Below are 21195 nucleotides of genomic sequence, written 5' to 3' on the forward strand. Positions count from 1 at the left end.
CCTAAGCTGATGTCAGCATGATGTCATCTGATGACGTTAGCATGACGTCAGCACTACACTGACCTTTGACCCGCGCGTGTCTGACACGCGCCGCGCGTGACACACGAGCGTGTGTGCCCCATGCGCGCAAGTCAGACGTGCAGTCCCTTCTCCGATCTGACGGTCGCCGCCGCCGCACTATTACTGCTGCCGTTCCTTTTTCCGTGCCTCACCAATCACATCAGCACAATAATACACAGCAGATGCTTTAACATATATATACTAACAAATTTATATATATATGTTTATTTAATAACGAATTTAATTAAAACAACTTCAAAAATTTATAATAAATAATCCATTCATCATAAAATTATGAAAAAAATACCCAGACGATCTAAAACACTTGTAGAACCCAGATCTACAATCAAAATAATTCTGAGAAACAATTTCTAATCAGTCATAATTAATCCATGATATAACTTGTAAAAATCATAATTAATTCATACAAGCACATAAAATTCTGAAATTTTTATCACAGATCTATATGCATACAACTTATGCTCTGATACCATTGTAGGATTTTATCTATCACGAAAGCATGGTAAAACAATTTTCATCATATAAAATCCATATAATATGCATACAGATCGTAAATAAAATTGAGGGATCAATTCTAACCTTTAAAAGTGATCCAAGAACCACGAGCGGAGATCTTAGCAGCTGCTCCTCAAGTGTGAAGCACTTCACCGGTATCCACCAAGAAATCGATGTAATGGAGGAGGAGGTGGAGAGAATTAGGGTTTTGTAAATTTTTTAGGTTGAGACAAAAATAGGGTTTATAATAGTATATTTATAGGCAAAATTTTCAGCTGAAAATTTTCCATTAAAATATTATTATTATTAACCCTTTATTATTATCACTAATAATTAAAACACCTTTTAATTATTAATCCTTTTTCTAAACACTTTAGAAATAATTCTCTCACTTGATTTAATTTCCAAAAATTAAATTCTTAATTAATAATATTAAGAACTTTTTCTTAATTAATTTATAATCAATTAAATCTCATTTAATAAATTATTAAATTTGCCAATTAATTATTTATTTCATAAATAAATAATTATCAGCCATTATTAATTAATTCCTCCACCATTAAATCATTCTCTTTTATGGTGTGACCCTGTAGGTTCAATATTAAGCTGGTAGTAGAAATAAATAATAATAAAACTATTTTATCATTATTACTTATATAAATTCTCTAATTCTTTAAATATGATTAATTAATTAATCATATTTATTCTACATCGTGAGGGATACTTCTCAACATATCGCGACTATCCGGATAATACGAATTCACTGCTTAGAATACCAAGAACCTATTCAATGAGTAGTTACCGTACAATCAATTCCTTCTACCCTGCAATGTCACGATTAAATACAAGGCATGGAACTTGTGTCAAGCCTATCTTATTTAATCACTTGCTTTCCAATTCACTATGCTTAGTTCTATTTAATGTAAATTAGAAACTCCTTTCTAATTTCATTCACTCTGGCCAGAGATTCCTGAACTAGCATAAGTGGATCAACATTGAATATTCTCTTCCTTCACTGGAAGGGGTAGATCCTTTATTGATCATACACTATCTTCGTGTACAAATTTCTATACCCAGTAGAGCCCTTATAATTGTCCTTGGAGACTAAGAACTAAACCAAAGCATAGTTCATTGTATACAAGATGACTATGATGACCTCAAGTCTAAGGATACTTGTACAACTATCACTATGTGAACAACTGCTGACACATGAGTGAACTCCATCAGTTGTTCAGCTGTGTGAGTCATGTTCAGTGAACTTATTCTATAATAAACACCTACATACTAGCTATAGTGTCACCACACAAATGTCTATGAGAACATACATCCTTCATAATGAAGCAAGCATAGTATGTACCGATCTTTGTGGATTATTAATTACCAGTTAGTAATCCTACGACCAAGAACTATTTAAGTTTAGAGTTATCATCTTTTAGGTCTCATTATTATGATCTCATCACAATCCATAAAAAGCTTTACTCTAAGCTGTGGTATATCTTATTTAAACACTTAAAATAGATTGAGCTCGCAATAAAAATAAAACAAGTCTTTTATTAATATCAATGAACTCAAAACAGATTACATAAAAGTTATTCCTAAATCCTCATACATGATTGGACTTAAGACATATCTCTTTCACATTTGTCCTATCACCAAATATTGAAAACACTTTCAGATCCCTAAGCAATGTGTCATGGCCAACAAAAAGCTAATCATGATTCTGGAGGCTGAGTTAAAAGTAAAGCAAAATAAGACTGTTGAAGATGAAGAAATGATTAAGCTGTTGGGGAGATATCTAAGAAATCCTAAAGCCAACTTGCCTAAAACTCAAATCAATAAAGATAACTTGGATGATGATGAGCAGAAGAAAGATGATCAAAAATCTTCTGGTTCAAATCTAAGTCAATCCTCTAAGGCAGCTGGAAGTAAAGATAAGAAGAAGGAGGAGAAAAAGAGAGGTGAGGAGAGAAGAAAAAAGAAGAATGAAGACAGTTCAGGACCACACCAACAACCCTAAAAATCTAAATTAACCAAGCTCAACCCTCTATGCCAAGAAACTCAAACATCAAACCACCTTAAACCTCTAAGCCTAAATATTTGTAAAAACAGGCTGCTAACTCCTTTCTAAAAATACCAATCACCTCAAGCCAAATATTTCTCAAAAAAATCATAAACCTACCTTCTGTCAAGCCATCACTCAAAGTTTATTACAAGTCTGTTGGGAAGAAACCTAAGAATGTTCAAGTTACTGACTGGGCCATCTTGAACTGTTTCAAGCAAAGTGATTTTCTACCTCTAAATTGGTGCAACTCAGATGAAGACTACTTTCAACAACTAGCTGAGAAAATAGTCAGAGTTTGGGTAGTAACACTAAGGGAAGTAAGAATCTACTATGAGGATGGGTCTTTCACATTTCTTGTCTGCAACTTAATGGATACATTTTCACCCACAAAAATCAAAAGAGTGATAAATCTACTAAAGGACAAGGACACTGCGACAAGGGCATCGAGATCTGTTTTAGCTGAATGGTTGATTGTGAGGGAGGAAAGGAGAGTAAGAAACAAGGCTGAATATGAGAAGAGGAAGATGTAGTATGATGAAAAAATTGAGATGTACATTAAAAGATCAGAACAACTTAAGGCAAAAGGGATGAGCAGAATCTCCAAGGATGGAAGATTTCTAAATGTCAAGGATGGCACATTTTCAAAGTTTAGGATTGATTTGCTGAGTGGCTCCCCGAAGCCTGACAGACTCAAACTTGTGGAAGCTCTAAGAGGGACACCAATAGTAGAGGAACTTGAAATTCTTGTATATTTAAAGGAGAGAAGATATGTGTGCCTGTTTAACTCATAAAATCACCTGAATGTATAAATGTTGTATTTGTGTCAATTTTTATGTATTAGTTTAATTTTCCATTTTAGCTTGGGGTTAGTCGTGTTAACAAGCATGAATTTATTATAAGCAATTTTCTCACAAATTGGGGGAGATTGTTGTGCAAGACCAGTCTTGCTTTAAGGAGATTGTAGGCACTCCAAGTATAATCTTTGAATTTGATAAATAGATGAGGTGGAGCAGGCACTCTAAGTATAATATAATGATGGAGAAAATGTTAATGTAGCTTTAGATCCTAATGAGAATCTTGATGAGCTTTTCTTTCCTGAAGACATGCCTAAACATGAAAAGAAAAAGAGATTAGCTAAGCTTGATGTTAAGAAAAGTAGAAAGTTTTCTGATACAGAATGGAATTCTAACTGGAAGGATGTTTCTTATACTATCTCTGTTGTTAATGCTTCTCAACATCTGGAGAGAGTAGAGCATTGCAAATCCTGATATTCTGACACATATCAAGGCTTCTACATTATAGATCAAATCAGTTCTACATACTCAGTATTAGGCTAATACTCAACTTGGTTAACTCAAGGAATTCTTTCGTGAAACCAAGCTGACCACAACCAAGGAAATCCAGAAGCAATTAGAACCCATCATTACTAGACAAGACAGAATGGAAGCCAACCAAGTTAAGTTGGAAACTACTCAAGCTAAAATGTCTAGTCAATTGGATAAGGTACAGAAGTCTATGGAGTTCATTATTTCCCTCCTACTTGGTGATGAAGCCAAAAAGGGGGAGAAAGTGTTAAAATCTAAATGCAAGCAGCTCCAGTTAAAATATGCTGATGACAAGGATGGTCCTGGTGGTAATGGTAAAAAGAATGAGCTTATTTTAAGGAAACAAGGTGGAGATTTGATTAGTTCTAGTGGTACATCTAAGATCACTAGTCAATCAAGACCAAGTGGAGAAAGGAGGAGATCTGGAAGAAAAGTCTCAAAGAGAGTGCAAAGTCAAGAACTGACTGTGGCTAAATCTCAAACTCTGAAAATCACAAATGTTGATGAAGACCAAGGCATTCCGGAGATAGAAGCTGGTGTTGAAGCAAGTCGGTATCTACACACTCTAAAAGTAAAAGGGAAGAGAAAAACTCTATTCTACAAGGATCCAAAGATTCAAGCATTTGATTCTAAGGTAAGTAGAAGAATATTTGAAAGAGAAAATCCTGGAGTTGACATGGAACAACTTAGGCTTTTGGAGGAAGAATAGAAATCTTTGAAGTCAGCAAATATTAATGTTGTCTTACCTTATAAAGTATTCTTTGTAGCAGACCTACAAAAGGTGTGGTAATTAAGAAGGTTAGTCAAATTGATGCTGAAGGGATTTTAAGGTCTCAAGCAATTTTAAATGCTGATAGGAGTTATAAGGGGAAGGAGAAGATTAGTGAGAAGTCAAAGCAGAAGCCTAAAACTAAATCCAAGAAGAAATCAACATCTAAGGTTTCAAATCTCAAATACTGATGCATTCAATCTATTCAGTAGTAGCAGCTCATGATGATGCTGATGATCTAAAGACTCCAGAAGATGAAGCTAATCAACTCTACCAAAGAAGAAAGATGATTCCTGGAGCTGATTAGCTTGAGAAATTGAAGTTGATAACAATCTCTGACAATGCTCAAATTGTAGAAGAAACAAATGTTGAAGCTCAACCAGTCACAACCTCTGATGCTACTCAAGTTGTTGACATTTGAAGTAAAATACAAGCTAAAGTCATAAATCCTGATTCAGAGGACTCAAACTCTGATATGCCAGAATTAACCTTTAAAGAAAAGAAGAAGCTACTATGGGGAAGCAAGACATCTGCACTAGTAAGAGATTTTTCTGAGACTATAAATAAGATCTATATTGGAAACTCCCAGTCTAGAAGAGCTGGTAGAAGAAGTGGCTTGGGTCTTCCAAATGATTAGACTTATGTTGCCGATGCTTTGATTCTAAGGAAACCTGGAAATCTGACAGAGATTGGTGATAATACAAAGCTTGAATATTTGAAAAATATTAAATCAGTTCAGATTACAAATGATCTAGTTGGTGAAAAGCTGATCTATTTTCTGGAATCTGAAAGAAGGTTAAGGCTCACTCAAGAGCATCCGAAGAATAAAACATGGCAGGAATTGAAATTAATCATTACTTTACTCAAGGTAACCAACTCTATTACTGTTAGATAATCTGAATTTTTGAAGAACTTAGTACAAATAAAGCAGAGAGGAATGGCATACAAGTCTAATTATATTCCAAAATATAGTCATGAATATGGACATATTGTTGATATACCTGTTGGAGGAGCCAGAGTGGTTAAGTCTCTAGGAAGAGAAGTTCATAATTTTAATCCTGATGGAAAGAAGATTGGATTTCTGGAACAGGATAATTTGGCACTTGGAGAATCAAATCTACATGACCTCAGAGCTGCTGTGTATCAGAATGATGAATCTACAGAGGACCTTAAGGATATCAAACATCAAATGTAAATGTATGTAAATGTTCTTGAAGGTCAACTACTCAGGAAATTCCTTGATGAAGCTACTGATTGTACTGAAGTTTAAGACTGAAGATAAATTTTGGAAGCACTGATTGTAAGATAGATTATTTGTTTGTAATTCTGTATTTAGATAGTTTTGACATCATCAATTTAGAACTTGTCCATATTTCATAATGCACAAATTGAGGGAGATTGTTCGAATAAATTGATGATATCAGCTTAAAAAGTATCAGAGTTTATTATCAGCATTTGATATCATAGTTTAGCAGAAGGTGATGTCATCAGCATATATCATCAGCATTTGCTGATCAGTAATGACATCAATATTTAGTCACTATAGCTAAAGATCAGGAGATATCAAAGATGTAAAGGATTTGCAGAATACAAGCCAGTGAAGGACTTTACTTCTAGTAGCAATCAAATTAAGGATATTTTTTATGATTCTTTATTGTAATGGAATATGATCCTTATTTGACTGTGTAGCTTTGCAATATATAAGCACAGATAAGGTTAACACTTTATGTGTCGCGTATTGATATATTTTTTGTGTAACCTAGAAGCTCTCAAGGATATATGTTCATCATTTGAGAGATTAGTTTGTAATCAGTTTTTATCAATCAATAGAAAACTGTTTATCCTGTTGAGTGATTATTTCGATTTATCTGCATAAACTGTATTCACCTATCTCTATAGTTGTTTAAGTACCTAACAAAATGTATCCACATATACATACATCTTCTTTCATATTCTTTCCGAAAAGTGTCCTTCTTCTTCGCTTGATTGATTACACATTACAATTTTTACGCTAGAAAACCGTTAACACACCACCATTATAAAATCATATATGTTAATGGTATGTACATAGAAGAAAATATGTGAGATTATTGTTAAGAAGGTATGTAAGAGGAAAAGGAAAAAGTATACATAAATATAACACATTACACATTTGTTAAAAGGGTAACAAATTGGATAAAGTTAATCACCAATACTGAATATGGCTATTCTCGTTACTGTTAATTAAAAGTCCGATATTTTTATCATTTTTTCATTCTGAATAGAGAAAAAGACAGAATTATAATTCGTAAATTGATTGAATTATACCATATAGAATGTGATGGTTATTAAATTATGATTTAAGGTTACATGGTTACATACACATATTTTGTGTACGATTCGGCTTTTTATGATTAAGATTATTGAATTAAAATAAATAGGTCCTTAAAATATTTCTTGTTCAGAAAGTAGTAGTATATAATATGTTAGTGGTTAAAAGAAGGAAGAGGTCTCCGTATTTTTCTTCTAATTATCAAAATTACGGGACTAAAATTTCTTGTAATTTGATTCATTATCAATAATATATCCCTTTCGGTTTTAAACAAATTGTATAGTCAGTGATTGATTTCCAATTAAAATATTCATGTATTAATAAATATTTTTAATTCGAAAATTTTATAATATACATAATATTAAAACACATAATTCACGTATTTAACTATAAATTATATAGTACCTTAGCTAAATGAATAGAAGAAGAATTTAAAAAGAAAAATTTTCAACAAAATATGATTAATGATCCAAGTTAAGGAATGATTTAAAATAATTTATAATTTTCTGATTACTTAACTGCATAATTTGAATATATTATATTAAAATAGTAGTTATTTTTATAACAAAATTATGATTTATTTTCAATATTTTTACAAAAAGTATGCTAAATAAGTAGAAATCAATGAATTAAAGATTTTTAGAATTTTAAACTTATTTAACAAACAAATTTGTAGTTAATAAAATAAATAGATATAAATTTATACCTAAATATAAAAGTTAAATCAAACTAAAACTAAATACTTATCCTTGAGTAACTTTTCTAACCTAAAACATATTTCCAAAATCTTTCCTAGGTAGATTTGGATACGAGTCTATGCATGCCTATATATAATGCAACTACGGTCTGTAATTTCTTGTTAACGTCTTCTTAGAGGCACCAAACAGTGTTCGCAGTCGAGTTTCTCTTGAAACGCCGTAAGTTAACCTAGTTTACCGTGAGCAGGTATTATGGTCAATATTTGGTTTGTACCCGGCTTTAAATTCGATCCGTCCGACAAACAGTTGTTGGATTGCTATCTGAAAGCCAAAGTTTTTGGTAAAAAACTTCCTATTGATTGCATTAAGGAGAAGGAAATTTACGGTCCAAGAGCCAATCCATGGGAGATTTTCAATGACTCATCAATTCAATGGATTACGGGAAAGCACGAGCTCGAAAAGGTTGTTTATATATTTGCTAGTTTGACAAAGATAGCAGCTAATAAGGAATCATCTGGTGTACAAGGGAATGAACATAATGTTAGGAAAGCTGGTTGCGGCTTGTGGCATGATGAAACAGGTCGTAGCCCGATCATGGAGGGTAAAAAACTTATTGGGCATAAGAGGATGTTAGTTTTTCAGATTAATGATATTAATGGTTTAGGTGATGGAGTTTGTTTGAATAAGGTTGGTTACTGGAAGATGCACGAGTACTTTTTACCCGGTTTTGAGAATTATGTGGTTTGTCGTATTACTTTTGATGGATCAAAAAAGACCAAGGTTATCAAAGCTGATTCAGGAACACGTGGTAGTGGTACTAAGTCTAAAGCTGAAGCCAACACGAAAAACGCTACTTCTATCTGTACTACTAAGGATGACAGGGGAGAAGCCGTGTTGATTCAGAGTTCGCATATATTTAGAGGATCCGGAAAGGAGGTCCCCCCAAATCATGATTCAAAAATAGTCAATAGTAACTATACAGTTGAAGGTGGAAGAGACTTTAGTTCTGGATTAAGTTATGAGAATCAGAGATGTTATGAAAAGAATATGCTGGCCTCCATGAATTCTGTTTGTTGCTTTGATTCTGATGGTCAGGGTTTAAATCTAAACAAAGGCTTGCCACGATATGATGATGGGATCAGAGTTGAAGGACAACAATGTCAGGGATTTGCAGGTAACGATGATCAGAGACTCAGCTCTGAAGAAGAAGCCCAACCAGTGAAACGTACGAGCGGGGATTTTGGAAACCAGCTGGGGACAGCATCATCAGATTTCAACAGTGGGCCTGATGATGATGTATATTTGGACTTGGCTGATTTATTTGATGGTTATGACTTCTGGTCGGATATGGATAATATTTTGCAGAATGATGTATCTATGGACTTGGGGAATTTGGTTGATTCAGAAAAGGAAATAGAGAAATTTCTTGGGCAAGTTGACAACAATGTGTTGGAGAAGCAGCAAGAGCAGCAGCAGCCTATGCAAAACATGAGTTGCATGTTGGGGAAAAGGGAATCATTTGAAGCTCCAGAAAATTATTCAGGACCTAGTAAAAAGTCTCGCATCTGATTATTACTTGAGGTGGCTGGACGAATATGTACGTGCTGAAGAGCCTAATGATTTTCAAACTTGTGTACTGATTAATTCTCTCACTAGATTATGTACTTAATTTAGCCTGTTTTATATTTTATGACTAATTTGTTTATTTGCTTTCTAAATCAAGGGTACAAGACATTGTTACAATAAAGTTCTTGTATTATAAATATGAAGTTCTTGTATCATATGAAGTTAGATTTTGTTGTTTTAATTTCCGAGTTCTTATATTCTTGGTACAATTTTTTTATGAAACTATCAATTATTTCAGTAAAATAACTTGTGTAGATTCAGCTTGTAAAGTTACATAATTTCGAACTCAGATAACTTGTCTAGAATTTAGCATGTAAAGTTACATAATCTCGAGACATCTAGCAAAACTGTATTTTTAACAATAGAGTTATCCTAATTAACTTTGAGCTCCAGAATACATATTGCAGCCTTGAGATATTTAGTTAATCATTTTAGTTCAAATATATAACTTATATTTTCTGATATAGAAGAACTTTTGATTCTCCTACATACTAAACCTCCATGGCTTCATATATAACCCAGTTAAATACGAGTAGGATGCAGAAAATCAATATTTCATTATAAGAGGAAGGCCTAGGAAATTTTGGTAAATTTTTAGTAACAAAGATCCTTACTCTGAACAAATTAAACAGGATAGATAGATTACTATGGGACGGAGGCAGGGGTGGCCGGCGGGTGCAGCCGCCACCCCAAGCTCCGATATAATCGTAAAATTAGTATTAAAATTTATGAAAAAAAAATTACATATTTATATTTTTAGTAGTAAAAAAAATTATTTTTGATTTTCGCCCCCTAAAAAATATATAAATTTTATGAATTTAGTAGTAAAATTAATGGTGTTTACAATATTTATGAATTTAGATACACGAATTCAAGTAGATTATGTACATTAAAGTTGTTAAAAGTAATATTTATTAATTTATTTAATATATAATAAATTAAAAATAAATATTAGTTAGTTCGATAAAAATTTCGCCACCCCAACCACCGATTTCTGACTCCGTCAGTGAGATTACTTAACGCTACACAAGTCCAGTGCATATGAAGAACGAAGAACTCAGCATGGCCTGAAGACACGGATAGGTCATTAATAGAACCACCGTCAGGTGGTCTGCTCTCCACATGTGAGTCACGGTAGACAAAGGTATGTATGTACGAAGATTGTACCTTTTAATCGACTGCATTACTCAATGCTACTGGAGTATCTGTGCTCCAATATTTTTATGCTTTATGCGATTTCTGCTCTTACCTGTTCTTGTTAGAACTAACTCATAGTTTTGATAGTTGCGTGAAGCTATAATTATTGCAGAACATTGTGTTTATTTGACTGTTGTTGGCAGCTTAATAGCATTTATACATTCGTTGTTTTTAGAAACGATTATTTTTAGAAACTTCAATAGTAAAACACTTGTGTGTTTAGTGATTCGACCAGCAATCTATTTACTGATTGAAACATTTATTTTTGTGAGAAGAGTAGTCTTTGGACTAAAGCAAAAGATATGAAATTGAAGCTAACGATGGGAACTTGTTTTTAGAACTGGGCAGCCCTTATTATTACGTGTTTCTAAAACCGGGCACCAGTTCATCAACACCATGTTGATTTATTATTATGATGATTATTATTTTTCTGGAAATTTGCAATAAGCTAAAAGTTATAGAAACTTTAACCAAGACTCAGCTGAAAAAAAACCCAAAAGGAAAATAAATTCGAACACTTGACACTTAAGGAACATATATTACAATTTACTTGAAACTTCAAAAGAATACAACTCCAAGAATCAAGAATTCAACATGTAGATCAGGGGCTACAAGGCCATTAGCTAATTAACATTCTACATAACATGCTTATAGAAACGCAAATAAAACAGAAGTTTAAGCCATCTTCAATATCCTGTAGTTCATCATCACCGAGTTAAACTCCTGCTCCATCATCAACTCCGCAGCCTTTTTCAATTGTCGACAAGCCATAACAACAGCATCAGCGATGACAACAGCATCATCGGATTCCAAAAAGCTAGCAGGCTTCAAAACAGGACCAAGAAGCAGAAGAGTAGAGCAAGGCTTGACTCCAAGTTGAGATATAGACAAATCATTACCATCTTCATCAAAATAATCTCTCATTCGCATTGAGGGATTACCTATAATCTCTTCATGCATGGGTAGAGACCATAATCCAGCCCAAGATACAACTGCTGAATCATGGGTAGAATTACCCACTTCTTTCCAATCTCCTGTTTGAGTGCTGGTAATGTTGTACAAGTTGTATCAACATCCAGTTTCAAAAGCACATCATCCCACAGTGTTTTGATGAAGACCATGATTACTACGTTGAAAAGAGTTTATATAAAATACTTCATTTCAATTTTTAATTTAGTTCATTTAAAACTTTAAATGATATTACTTCATGATAATTATATAAGTAAACTATATGTTCATAACTTTTTAGAACATTTAAACTTATTTAAAGTGATAACGTTAGTAAGGAAAAAATATTATTATAATAAAATTATTATTTTATTAAGGGTTAAAATATAATGTCTCCATTATGTTGGTACCTTAAAAACTATTATTTTAGCATGGTGATTACTTAATTGATTAACTATAACTCTATAAAAGATATTTGAAAAAAGCAATATTACTGATTGAACAATATAGTTTTATTGAAAATTCTAAGTGTATTTAAAAAAAATTATGTTTTAAATAAAATTTGATTTTTTATTTCAGATGAATAGGATACGAATTATACTTGGTCAATATTAATTTGATTTATCTCGGATCAGTGATTTACATGATTTTATTTTAGCCCAATGCCTCATACACTAACCAAATTAAACGAATTATTTTTCGTTTAATTTTTTTTTTTAAATTCCGGATTAATAAGATAATTTTTTTAGATTGAATAATTACTATATATGTTTTTTTTGTTGGTCGAATTGTATTTTTATTTTAGTTTTGTGTTAGTCTGAATCAATTGTATAATATATTTTATTTATCCTGGATAAATAAAATAAGTTATTTTGTTTATCCAAGTTCATTACTATAAATTTTATTGGAGAATTGACAATATTACTATTTTATCATATCAACCAAATCTTAAGAATTATATTTAGTTTGTTTAAATTTAATTTAGCCCGAAGTAACAAATTAGAATGATATAGAACTTGATATAAATTAAAATTTAAATTGGTAGAAGAAGTTAAATTTATTATAAATTATAGTGATATAGAGTTCGATATAATATAGAATTAAATTTGGTAAATTAATAGAGGAAGTTGACTTCAATATCAATTATAATTAGAATTGATCGACCCAATAATCAGAATTATAACAATTAAGGAAGGGTAATTAAGTAAATTCAGCAAGTACCGACCGACTGACTACCAAACTTTTAATGTTTCGTATATAGTGTAGATATATAATAAAAGTTAAAGGAGTATGCTAGTTATCTCTTCTTATATATAATATGAGAACAAGGTATAATTTTATGAGATTAAAAAGTCTCATTGAAAAGACTATATTACCCCTATTCTTAATATTTATATAAAAGATGTGTTTTGTGGGAATAGAACTCAAGTTATTTCATTCAAATATACAACTTGTTACCACTATATCATATTGCCACGTGCTTTTTGTCATACACATAATATTTAAATTTAAAAAAATTTTATATGCTAAATGAATATTCTATTTAACTTTAAAGATACTGACTTGAATTTCGCAAAAAAAAAGGATAGTTAGTTGAATATTTCTACAGGTAATTTTAAAGAATTGAATTCCAGATATAAAATTAGTCATAGTACATAAATGGATTATTATCTTATTTATTAATCATTTTTTAGTTTGAAAATATATCTTATATATTTTTAACATATTTTTTAATATAAAAAGTAATTAAAATGTACATATATAATTTTTAAAAAAATATTGAAAATATAATCGCTTATATACAAATAATCTATATTGGTATTACATATTTAGATAAGTTCGAATTATAATAAGTCAATGCATTTTAGAACTTGGCCCATTGTTCAAAAAATACTCAAAATTTGACTACATGACCCGGCCGAAAAACATCGTCTGATTCTAAGTTTAGTAAATTTAAATTACAAGCTCAGCGAAAATATCTTACCAATAATGTGAAATTTTTCAATATTTTATGTTAATATAAATTAATGTGTTTGAGGTGTATATAGGATCAACTCAATTGATTATTTATATTAAAATTACTAATTTCACTGGATAACACATTATTATTAAGAATATTTGAAATTTGAAATGAGATCTCACTAGATTTGTTAAAACTACGATAATATATTAAATTGATTTATTTTCATTTTTCACTTAAAAAAAACTAACTTTTTAAAAAGAATTATTTTAGATTAGCAATATTCATTGATCAAGATAATATTTTAAAATTATTTTGAATTATTTTAATATTTGAATTATTCAAATAAAAGTTATATCTATACTATATTGTAGCATTTCAATCAATGTATTTTATATTATTTAAGGAAAAAATATATATTGTTCAATAATTTGAAAGAATTAACCAGTTCAACTGATATTTATAAAACTTTATCGAACTGAAAATTTTTAATTTTAGAAGAATAGTATAAAATGTTATCAAATTATTATATGAAGAAATATTAGAGTCGTAATGAAAGAAACTTAAAAACGATTTAAATAACGATATAAATACAATTTTTCGTTTGAATTCTTAAAAAAAATCATGAGTATCAATAATAAGTCTTAAAAATATATACTTCATTTTTATGTTACAACCATGATTGATACCCGGTTGCATAAAAAATAGATATGAATTGTTTGTCAGTGATAATGTGAATAACATATATAAATTATAGCAATTTATTTATTACATAATTTTAATTTTTGAATAATAATAAATGCATGTTATTTAAGTGATCAATTATCTCACTAGATGTTAATAATGATTATACAGATACATAAATAAGATATTTAGCATATAAATAATTAAAACCATCACAATAATTTTCATGCTAACACACACATACATATAACTTAATCTTATTTTGTTAACAGTAGTGTAAATAAAAAAACTAATATTTTCCCATACATGCATACGTTGAATTTTAAAAACTAATATTTTCATTAAAATCAACTTTAATTTTAACAATAATGTAAATTTTATATTATGTTTGCAAGTCATTCTAAGTTCAGTTATGCATTTTTTATCTTTTTAAATTGAGTAAGTTAAATGTAAGTTAGTAGTGAACTCAGTAATAATATAGAGCAGTACATATAAATTGTTTAAATAAAATTCATGATTTTTTTTATCGTAGGTAACCCGCAGCCATTACCCTTCGGGTGCGCACTGGGTAAAGCCTACAGGCTCACGCAATAGTCTGCAAACCATATTAACCAAGGTAAACCACATTTAAGTGACAGGCTCTGACTTATGAGATATAATCATAAATTCTCCTCCCGTGGTATTCAAATTGGTTAACTCTGTATTCAATATATATGTTAATTTATAGCTTTTTATTTGTAAATATACTAACGGCATTCTACATATTAAATTTAATCGTTTTCGTCATTTTAAACGTACACTTACTACCTTGTTTATATTCATTCATTAAATATAATATAACGGGTATGAAAAATATAATATAATAATAGTTGAGGGGATATTCACTCCTAAAAGTGAGGAAGCATTCAAAGATCCTAATATTATAGAGGGGAATATGGAGCTTGTTGGAGAGAAATTTTATCTCCATATCTTCAAAATTTGACTCAAGAGCCTATATAAGGATATTGTTGGAGTTGCTCTACAAACATTATAATTGCATGATGTATAAAAAAACTCTATAAAATGATCCGTGCTTCACGCGTGTTATTATGCTAGTTTATAAGTAATGGAGGAAAGATCTTAGTGGAATAAGGACTCATTAGAATTCTATTGGAGCACATTTTTTAACCTCATTCCTTAAATTACACCTGATGCAGAAAAATCAGAACTCTGAGAATGTTTTTTTTTCAGTTAACTTGGCTGAATAAACTGCTTTGATGTGGAAGGTTGTCGGTGCAGCATTATATATCATTGGAAAGGTATCGGAATCTAGTTCTCAGCAAATTTTACGGATTAAAATAATATATTTCCTACATAAAGTTATCCTATTTTTAGTCAAAGGTGGTCAAGCTGTCCAGAATGGTACATGTCTGATCTAAGTTCTTGCATTTGGGTTATTTCATTGTGTCCTTAGCAGTTCCTGGACTAGTTCATGTATTATCAAGTCCCTAAGAATGATATTAATTTTAATCTTTCAGTTTCCCAAGTCTAGAAGGTCAAAGATCTTCATTTATTTCAATTACTTTTCATCTACCTATGGCAGAAGGGATGTTTCTGGCCAAGTCTATATAAAGACTTTCCCCAAATATGTAAAGATCATTCTGATGACATAATACACAATTAAATATTTCTTTGTGTTAAAAAGAACATTGATCTTTATACTCTTATCCCTTAGGCTGGGTTCCTTTGGGTGGCGAGATTGCTCTTATCTCTAGGGTGGATTCCTTAGAGTGGCGAGTGTTTAACCCAATTTTATCTTTATACGTTGCTTCCGGTGTCAAGTTGGTATCAGAGCTATGCCTCCACGTTAGAAAAGTGTGCGTGATATTGAGGTAGAGGAATTGAGAAGACAAGTAGAGCAACTGCAGGAACAACTCAATCAAGGAGAAGGCAGAAGATAAAACGCAGACAACCATAACTCAGAAAATAACTCTTCAACCGAAGATGATGAGGACTACAATCCGTTCCATGCAGAATCAGATGGTAACTCAAGTCGTGCATCTGCTCCTAGACGACCTCATCACGGAAACAACAATTTTCAAGGTTCTTACAATTTTAAAATCACCATTCCAGATTTTGAAGGAATAAACCATCCCGATGAATTTATTGATTGGCTTAATACAGTGGAGAGAGTTTTTGAATACAATGATATTCGGGATCGACAAAAGATTAAACTTGTGGCTGTAAAATTAACAAAGTATGCATCCTTATGGTGGGAACACCTTAAGAAGCAGCGTGTTCGTGATGGAAAGGCTAAGATTCGCACTTGGGAAAAAATGAAGAAAGAGCTTCAAAGAAAATTTTTGCCAGACAATTATAGGCAAGATAATTTTCTTAAATTTTATAATTTCAAACAGGGAAATATGTCCGTGGAAGATTACATGGCAGAATTTGAAAACCTCATGATGCGCTGCGAGGTGATAGAACCAGAGGAACAAACCATTGCTCGATTTCTTGGTGGACTTAAGGAAGACATCAGTGACGTCGTTAATCTGCAACCTTTCTGGACATATCAAGATGTTTGTAAGCTTGCTCTCAAGATGGAGAAACAACAAAGGATGAAGGGGCGCAATAATCGGTTCTCAAATCAAATTTTTGGTACCAACCAATCAAGTGTCACAAGAAAATCTCCTGCTACTGATAAGGGATCAGATCCTAAACCATCCAAAAAGAATGATAGCGGTACCAGTCGAGGAAATGTCACAAAAGCCTCAATAAAGTGTTTTAAATGTCAGGGTTTCGGACACATAGCCTCTGATTGTCCAAACCGTAAAGTCGTCACAATTTTTGAGGAAGAAATAGAAGAAAAGACTCCATGGGATGCTGAAGGAAGTGGACGGGAGGATAAAGAGATTACGTATGAAGATCAGGGGGAATCTTTGGTCATTCGAAGAAGTTTAAATAGTATGCAAGCTCAAGAAGATTCTTGGCTTCGTAGTAACATCTTCCACACAAGATGTACTTCACAAGAAAAGGTGTGTAACGTCATTATAGATGGAGGAAGCTGTGAGACACTACGCCATAGATGGCCTATCGCAATAGTTTGATCATGAGTGTTACAATTTAATGTTACATTAGCTATGCTTATTTTTGTCTACTGCAACATCGCACATTTGATGTTACCATAGCCTTTTCAACATGTTACCATAGATAGAAAATGTTACACACTGCAACATATTTTAAGATGTGTTACCATAGGGTATTAATGAATAAAATATTATCATTTTACAAAATAATAAGATATATTTAAAATATGTGAATTTAAATTATTTAATTTTACATTATATTTAAGTAATAATTTAAAAATGTTACTTTTTTGAAATAAGTGAATAATGATTATTTTGTTTTAAATATTAAATTAACATTATATTATTAATATATAAAAATTTATCTTTAAAAAAATATAAAATAAATTAATCATATTATTTAATTTTAAATTTAACTAATTTTGATATAAATTAATTTGCTGTTTGAGTTTATAAATTGTAGGTAGTGACATTATTTTTAAATAATTTAGTTACAATTTATTATGATAATAATTTATTTAAAAAAAGTTAAAAACAAAATATGAGGTAAATTGAACAAGGCGGCTAAAATTTGGCTAAAATTTGGGGAAGCGTCAATTTTTGTCAAACAGGCGGTACATTAAAAAATTTCGAAAAGTCAATATACTCTATTTCTCCTCTGGATCTCTCTCTCACTACTCTTCTCTCTCTCTCATCTAGTTCCCTCCTGCTCTCTCTCCGCCATTCTCTACATTAAGGGTATAATAAAGTCGATTTTATTCAATTCAGAGTTAAACTTTTACAAATCGATGCGTATGGGTCTGCGGGTTCAAGTTTTAAAGAAAACTAGGGTTTTTATTTGAATTAGGGGTTTTGTGATTTGTTTTTTTGGTTAAATTCTCAAATTAATTGGTTTATCTTTTTTCCAGGGTTAGTTTGGTTTGATTTGGGTCTAATTCAGAGCTTGGGCTTAATTTACGATTCTACATCAAGGTATTCCATCTCTTTTTATATGTTTTATGTAGTTTCTCAGTGTGTGAGCTTGAATTGAATATTGTAAGTGAACTTGTGCTTGTGTGAACTTATGTTTATATATCAAGTTTATGTTATATAAACTAAATTGGGCTATCATGTTCCCCTCAAAATCAGCCGCAGATATGTCACATTCGGCAAGTAAGACTACAAAATCTAATAAGGAAATTAATGATTTTAATATATTATGATTTTAATTCTTAGGTTAGTTCAGAACCCAGGCGATTTTGTAATCACTTTTCCAAGGGCATATCATGTAGGATTCAACCATGGTAATTTCTTTACAGTCTTCTTGTACCATAATGTTGTTCGAAGCTTTTAGTGTGTTTGTTTTATTGTTAATTTAATGATCACAGTACTTCTATTTGTTATATATCATGGGCTTCTTGTTCTTTTAAAATTGCTTTTCTTGAAGTTTGATCAGTTGCGATTTGAATCTAAGCTTCAGTTCAGGGATAATGATCATAGCTAGATATTATTTCTAAATGATAGCCCTTCACGTCGGGGATAATGATCATAGCTTGATATTATTTGTATTCTGTTGAAATATTGAATTGTTGCTATTACATAGTTCAACTTAGTGTCTTCATGTGTATTGATTGTTTTCAACCTTGTCTCAATATAGCCATCACTTTTACAATATGATAAATTATTCATAATCAACTGAGAATTCGAACTAATTACATAATGATTGTAACAAATCTTTTGGATAATCTTGGTCCCTTTCTTTTGTATGACTGAAAAATCTGACATATTATTAATACAAAACCAAATGTCCAGAGTAGTCTGCTCATCAATCTCCCTTTTGGCTTTCTTGATTCCACATCTACTAATTTCAGGTAACAAATTTGTACTTGATCAACTTTACAAGCTGTTCTATACATCATGTGTATAACCTGGTGTATATAATTTGATTTTACAGGAGTAGTTTCATCCGCAACAGTAACATTACTTAACAGATGTAACCAGACAGTATGGCCTGACATTAAATCCAACACCGCTACTCATGTTCCAACCACTAGTTAAACTTCGGAAAGGCGAAACTACAACCATCAATATACCATCCTCTTGGACCGGTTGGTTCTATGGTAGGACTCAATGTGTCAAAGACTCTTTTGGAAACTTCACTTGCCTCACGGGCGATTGTGGTTCCTGTAGGCTGGAATGTACGGGCAGTAGATCTGTAGGGGGAGCAACTCTAGCTGAGTTCTCGATCGATGGTTCTGGTGGAAGGGATTTCTTTGACATTAGCATGGTTGATGGTTATAACTTGCCGATCATGATCTCCCCATTAGGTGGACTCAACTATTCAAGGACAGAGTGTAGTATGGACGTCAACAGCGTGTGTCCATCCGAGCTAAAGATAAGTTCGGACGGGGAAGGGGTGGCTTGTAAGAGTGCTTGCGTGGCTTTTGGTGATCCTCAGTATTGTTGTACCGGCAACTACAGTTCACCTGATAAGTGTAAGGCTTCAAACTACGCTAACGTGTTCAAAAAGGCGTGTCCCACAGCGTACAGTTATGTCGATGATAATAAGGTCGGCGCTTTCATATGTGACAGTGCTGCCAACTATCTCATTTCCTTCTGTCCAACGCCAAATGAAACAAATGATACCAGGTACATTTACATATAACTCCTCACATGACTTTCCTTGCTGTTATGCTCCAGTTTCTCTAGTTTGTTAATCAATCAATATTGGTAGTCCTCGGGTATTTCTGTCGTGCCAAATTGAAAGTCTGACCCATTATACCTTAAACAAAGTCTGACCCGTTTCCTTAACATTTGATATTAATTAATTGTGTAATAACTAAGATAAGCATAATTGGGAGTTATCATAAATAGTTTTTTCCATATATTCGGATGATTCAGAAGTTCTTTAGTAGTGATCCCTTTACAATATAAGTTTTAACTGTTGAAATCTTACCTTAATGCTATATGCAACCTATTAATATCATCAGCTCAATCCATCTGCTTTTACAGATCAACATCTCAACATTCTTAGTCTAAAACTGCAAAATGCTAACTAGGATTGTCGATAAACTAACAGTCAAATATACTGACATAAATATCAGAAGGAAGTGTTATTTCGATTTCTGAAATCCAGTCTTCTTCAATCATGTATTTACACTTGTACCATTCCCTTTGATACAATTTTTGCTGTGTTTTATTCATGAAAGAAAATTCCAGCACTTGTTTGCTGTGACGTTTTCCTTTAAAAAAATGTACTGCTCTCTTCAATCATTATCATGAGATCAGTTAATTATTTCATCAATTATGTTCAATTTTATTAAGCTTAGCTGGAATATATACACCCCACCAGTATCATCTCAGTGCATCAGGTTTTGCTGATGAATATATCATGCTCAAGTTGTTTCTGCAAAATACCATTTGGATTGCGATATCCTTTAGCTGCAGCAAGAGGACACTTAGATATACCTTTCCGGGAGAAAATATTCTACCTTCACATGTTATAAAAGTAAAAACTATATTATAAATTATTCATAATCAGAGATTGAATCGGCCATGCTGTTCATCATATGATAAATCTAATCTGTTGTATCACATGATTACTGGATAACTTGCATTGAATTTTAGTCACAATTCACTAAAACATCACTGATTTACCTTCGTGCATATGATTCAATTGGTCCATTTTCCATTGTTTCATTCTTTTATTATCTTTATGTTTGTTATGACATTATGTTTGTGTTATGTCCAGGATGTAATGAAATGCAACTGGTTCTGAATGTTGGGGGGCCAGACAGACTATCACGGCTCCAAATGGCATAGACAGTGGCAGCTGTTAGAGTTTATAAAAGCTCATTACTCAAACCAATATCGGCATCATTAGTAAGTCTACCATAAACACTGAACCCTGAATCAAAAGTTACTTTCCCAGTCATCTTATCATTGTTTACACTTATGTATAATCATTTGTGCGAGTTGTGCCCTTTCCAGAAAGC

The 21195-nt window shown here is 31.8% G+C and overlaps 1 protein-coding gene across 1 annotated transcript; it reads left to right on the forward strand.

Moving 5' to 3' along the window:
• The first annotated feature begins 19238 nt into the window (after nt 1-19238).
• LOC141713972 (glucan endo-1,3-beta-glucosidase-like) lies at nt 19239-20958 on the forward strand. The gene is made up of 2 exons (XM_074517524.1): nt 19239-19849; nt 20952-20958. The coding sequence occupies exons 1-2, from the start codon at nt 19239-19241 to the stop codon at nt 20956-20958; spliced, it is 618 nt and encodes a 205-aa protein (XP_074373625.1).
• Nucleotides 20959-21195: the final 237 nt, after the last annotated feature.

The sequence above is a fragment of the Apium graveolens genome, chromosome 3, assembly GCF_009905375.1.
Source record: "Apium graveolens cultivar Ventura chromosome 3, ASM990537v1, whole genome shotgun sequence".
Taxonomy (NCBI): Eukaryota; Viridiplantae; Streptophyta; class Magnoliopsida; order Apiales; family Apiaceae; genus Apium; species Apium graveolens.

Coding starts and splice junctions, on each gene's coding strand:
- LOC141713972 (XM_074517524.1), top strand. CDS start 19,239: ATGTTCCAACCACTAGTTAAACTTCGGAAAGGCGAAACTACAACCATC.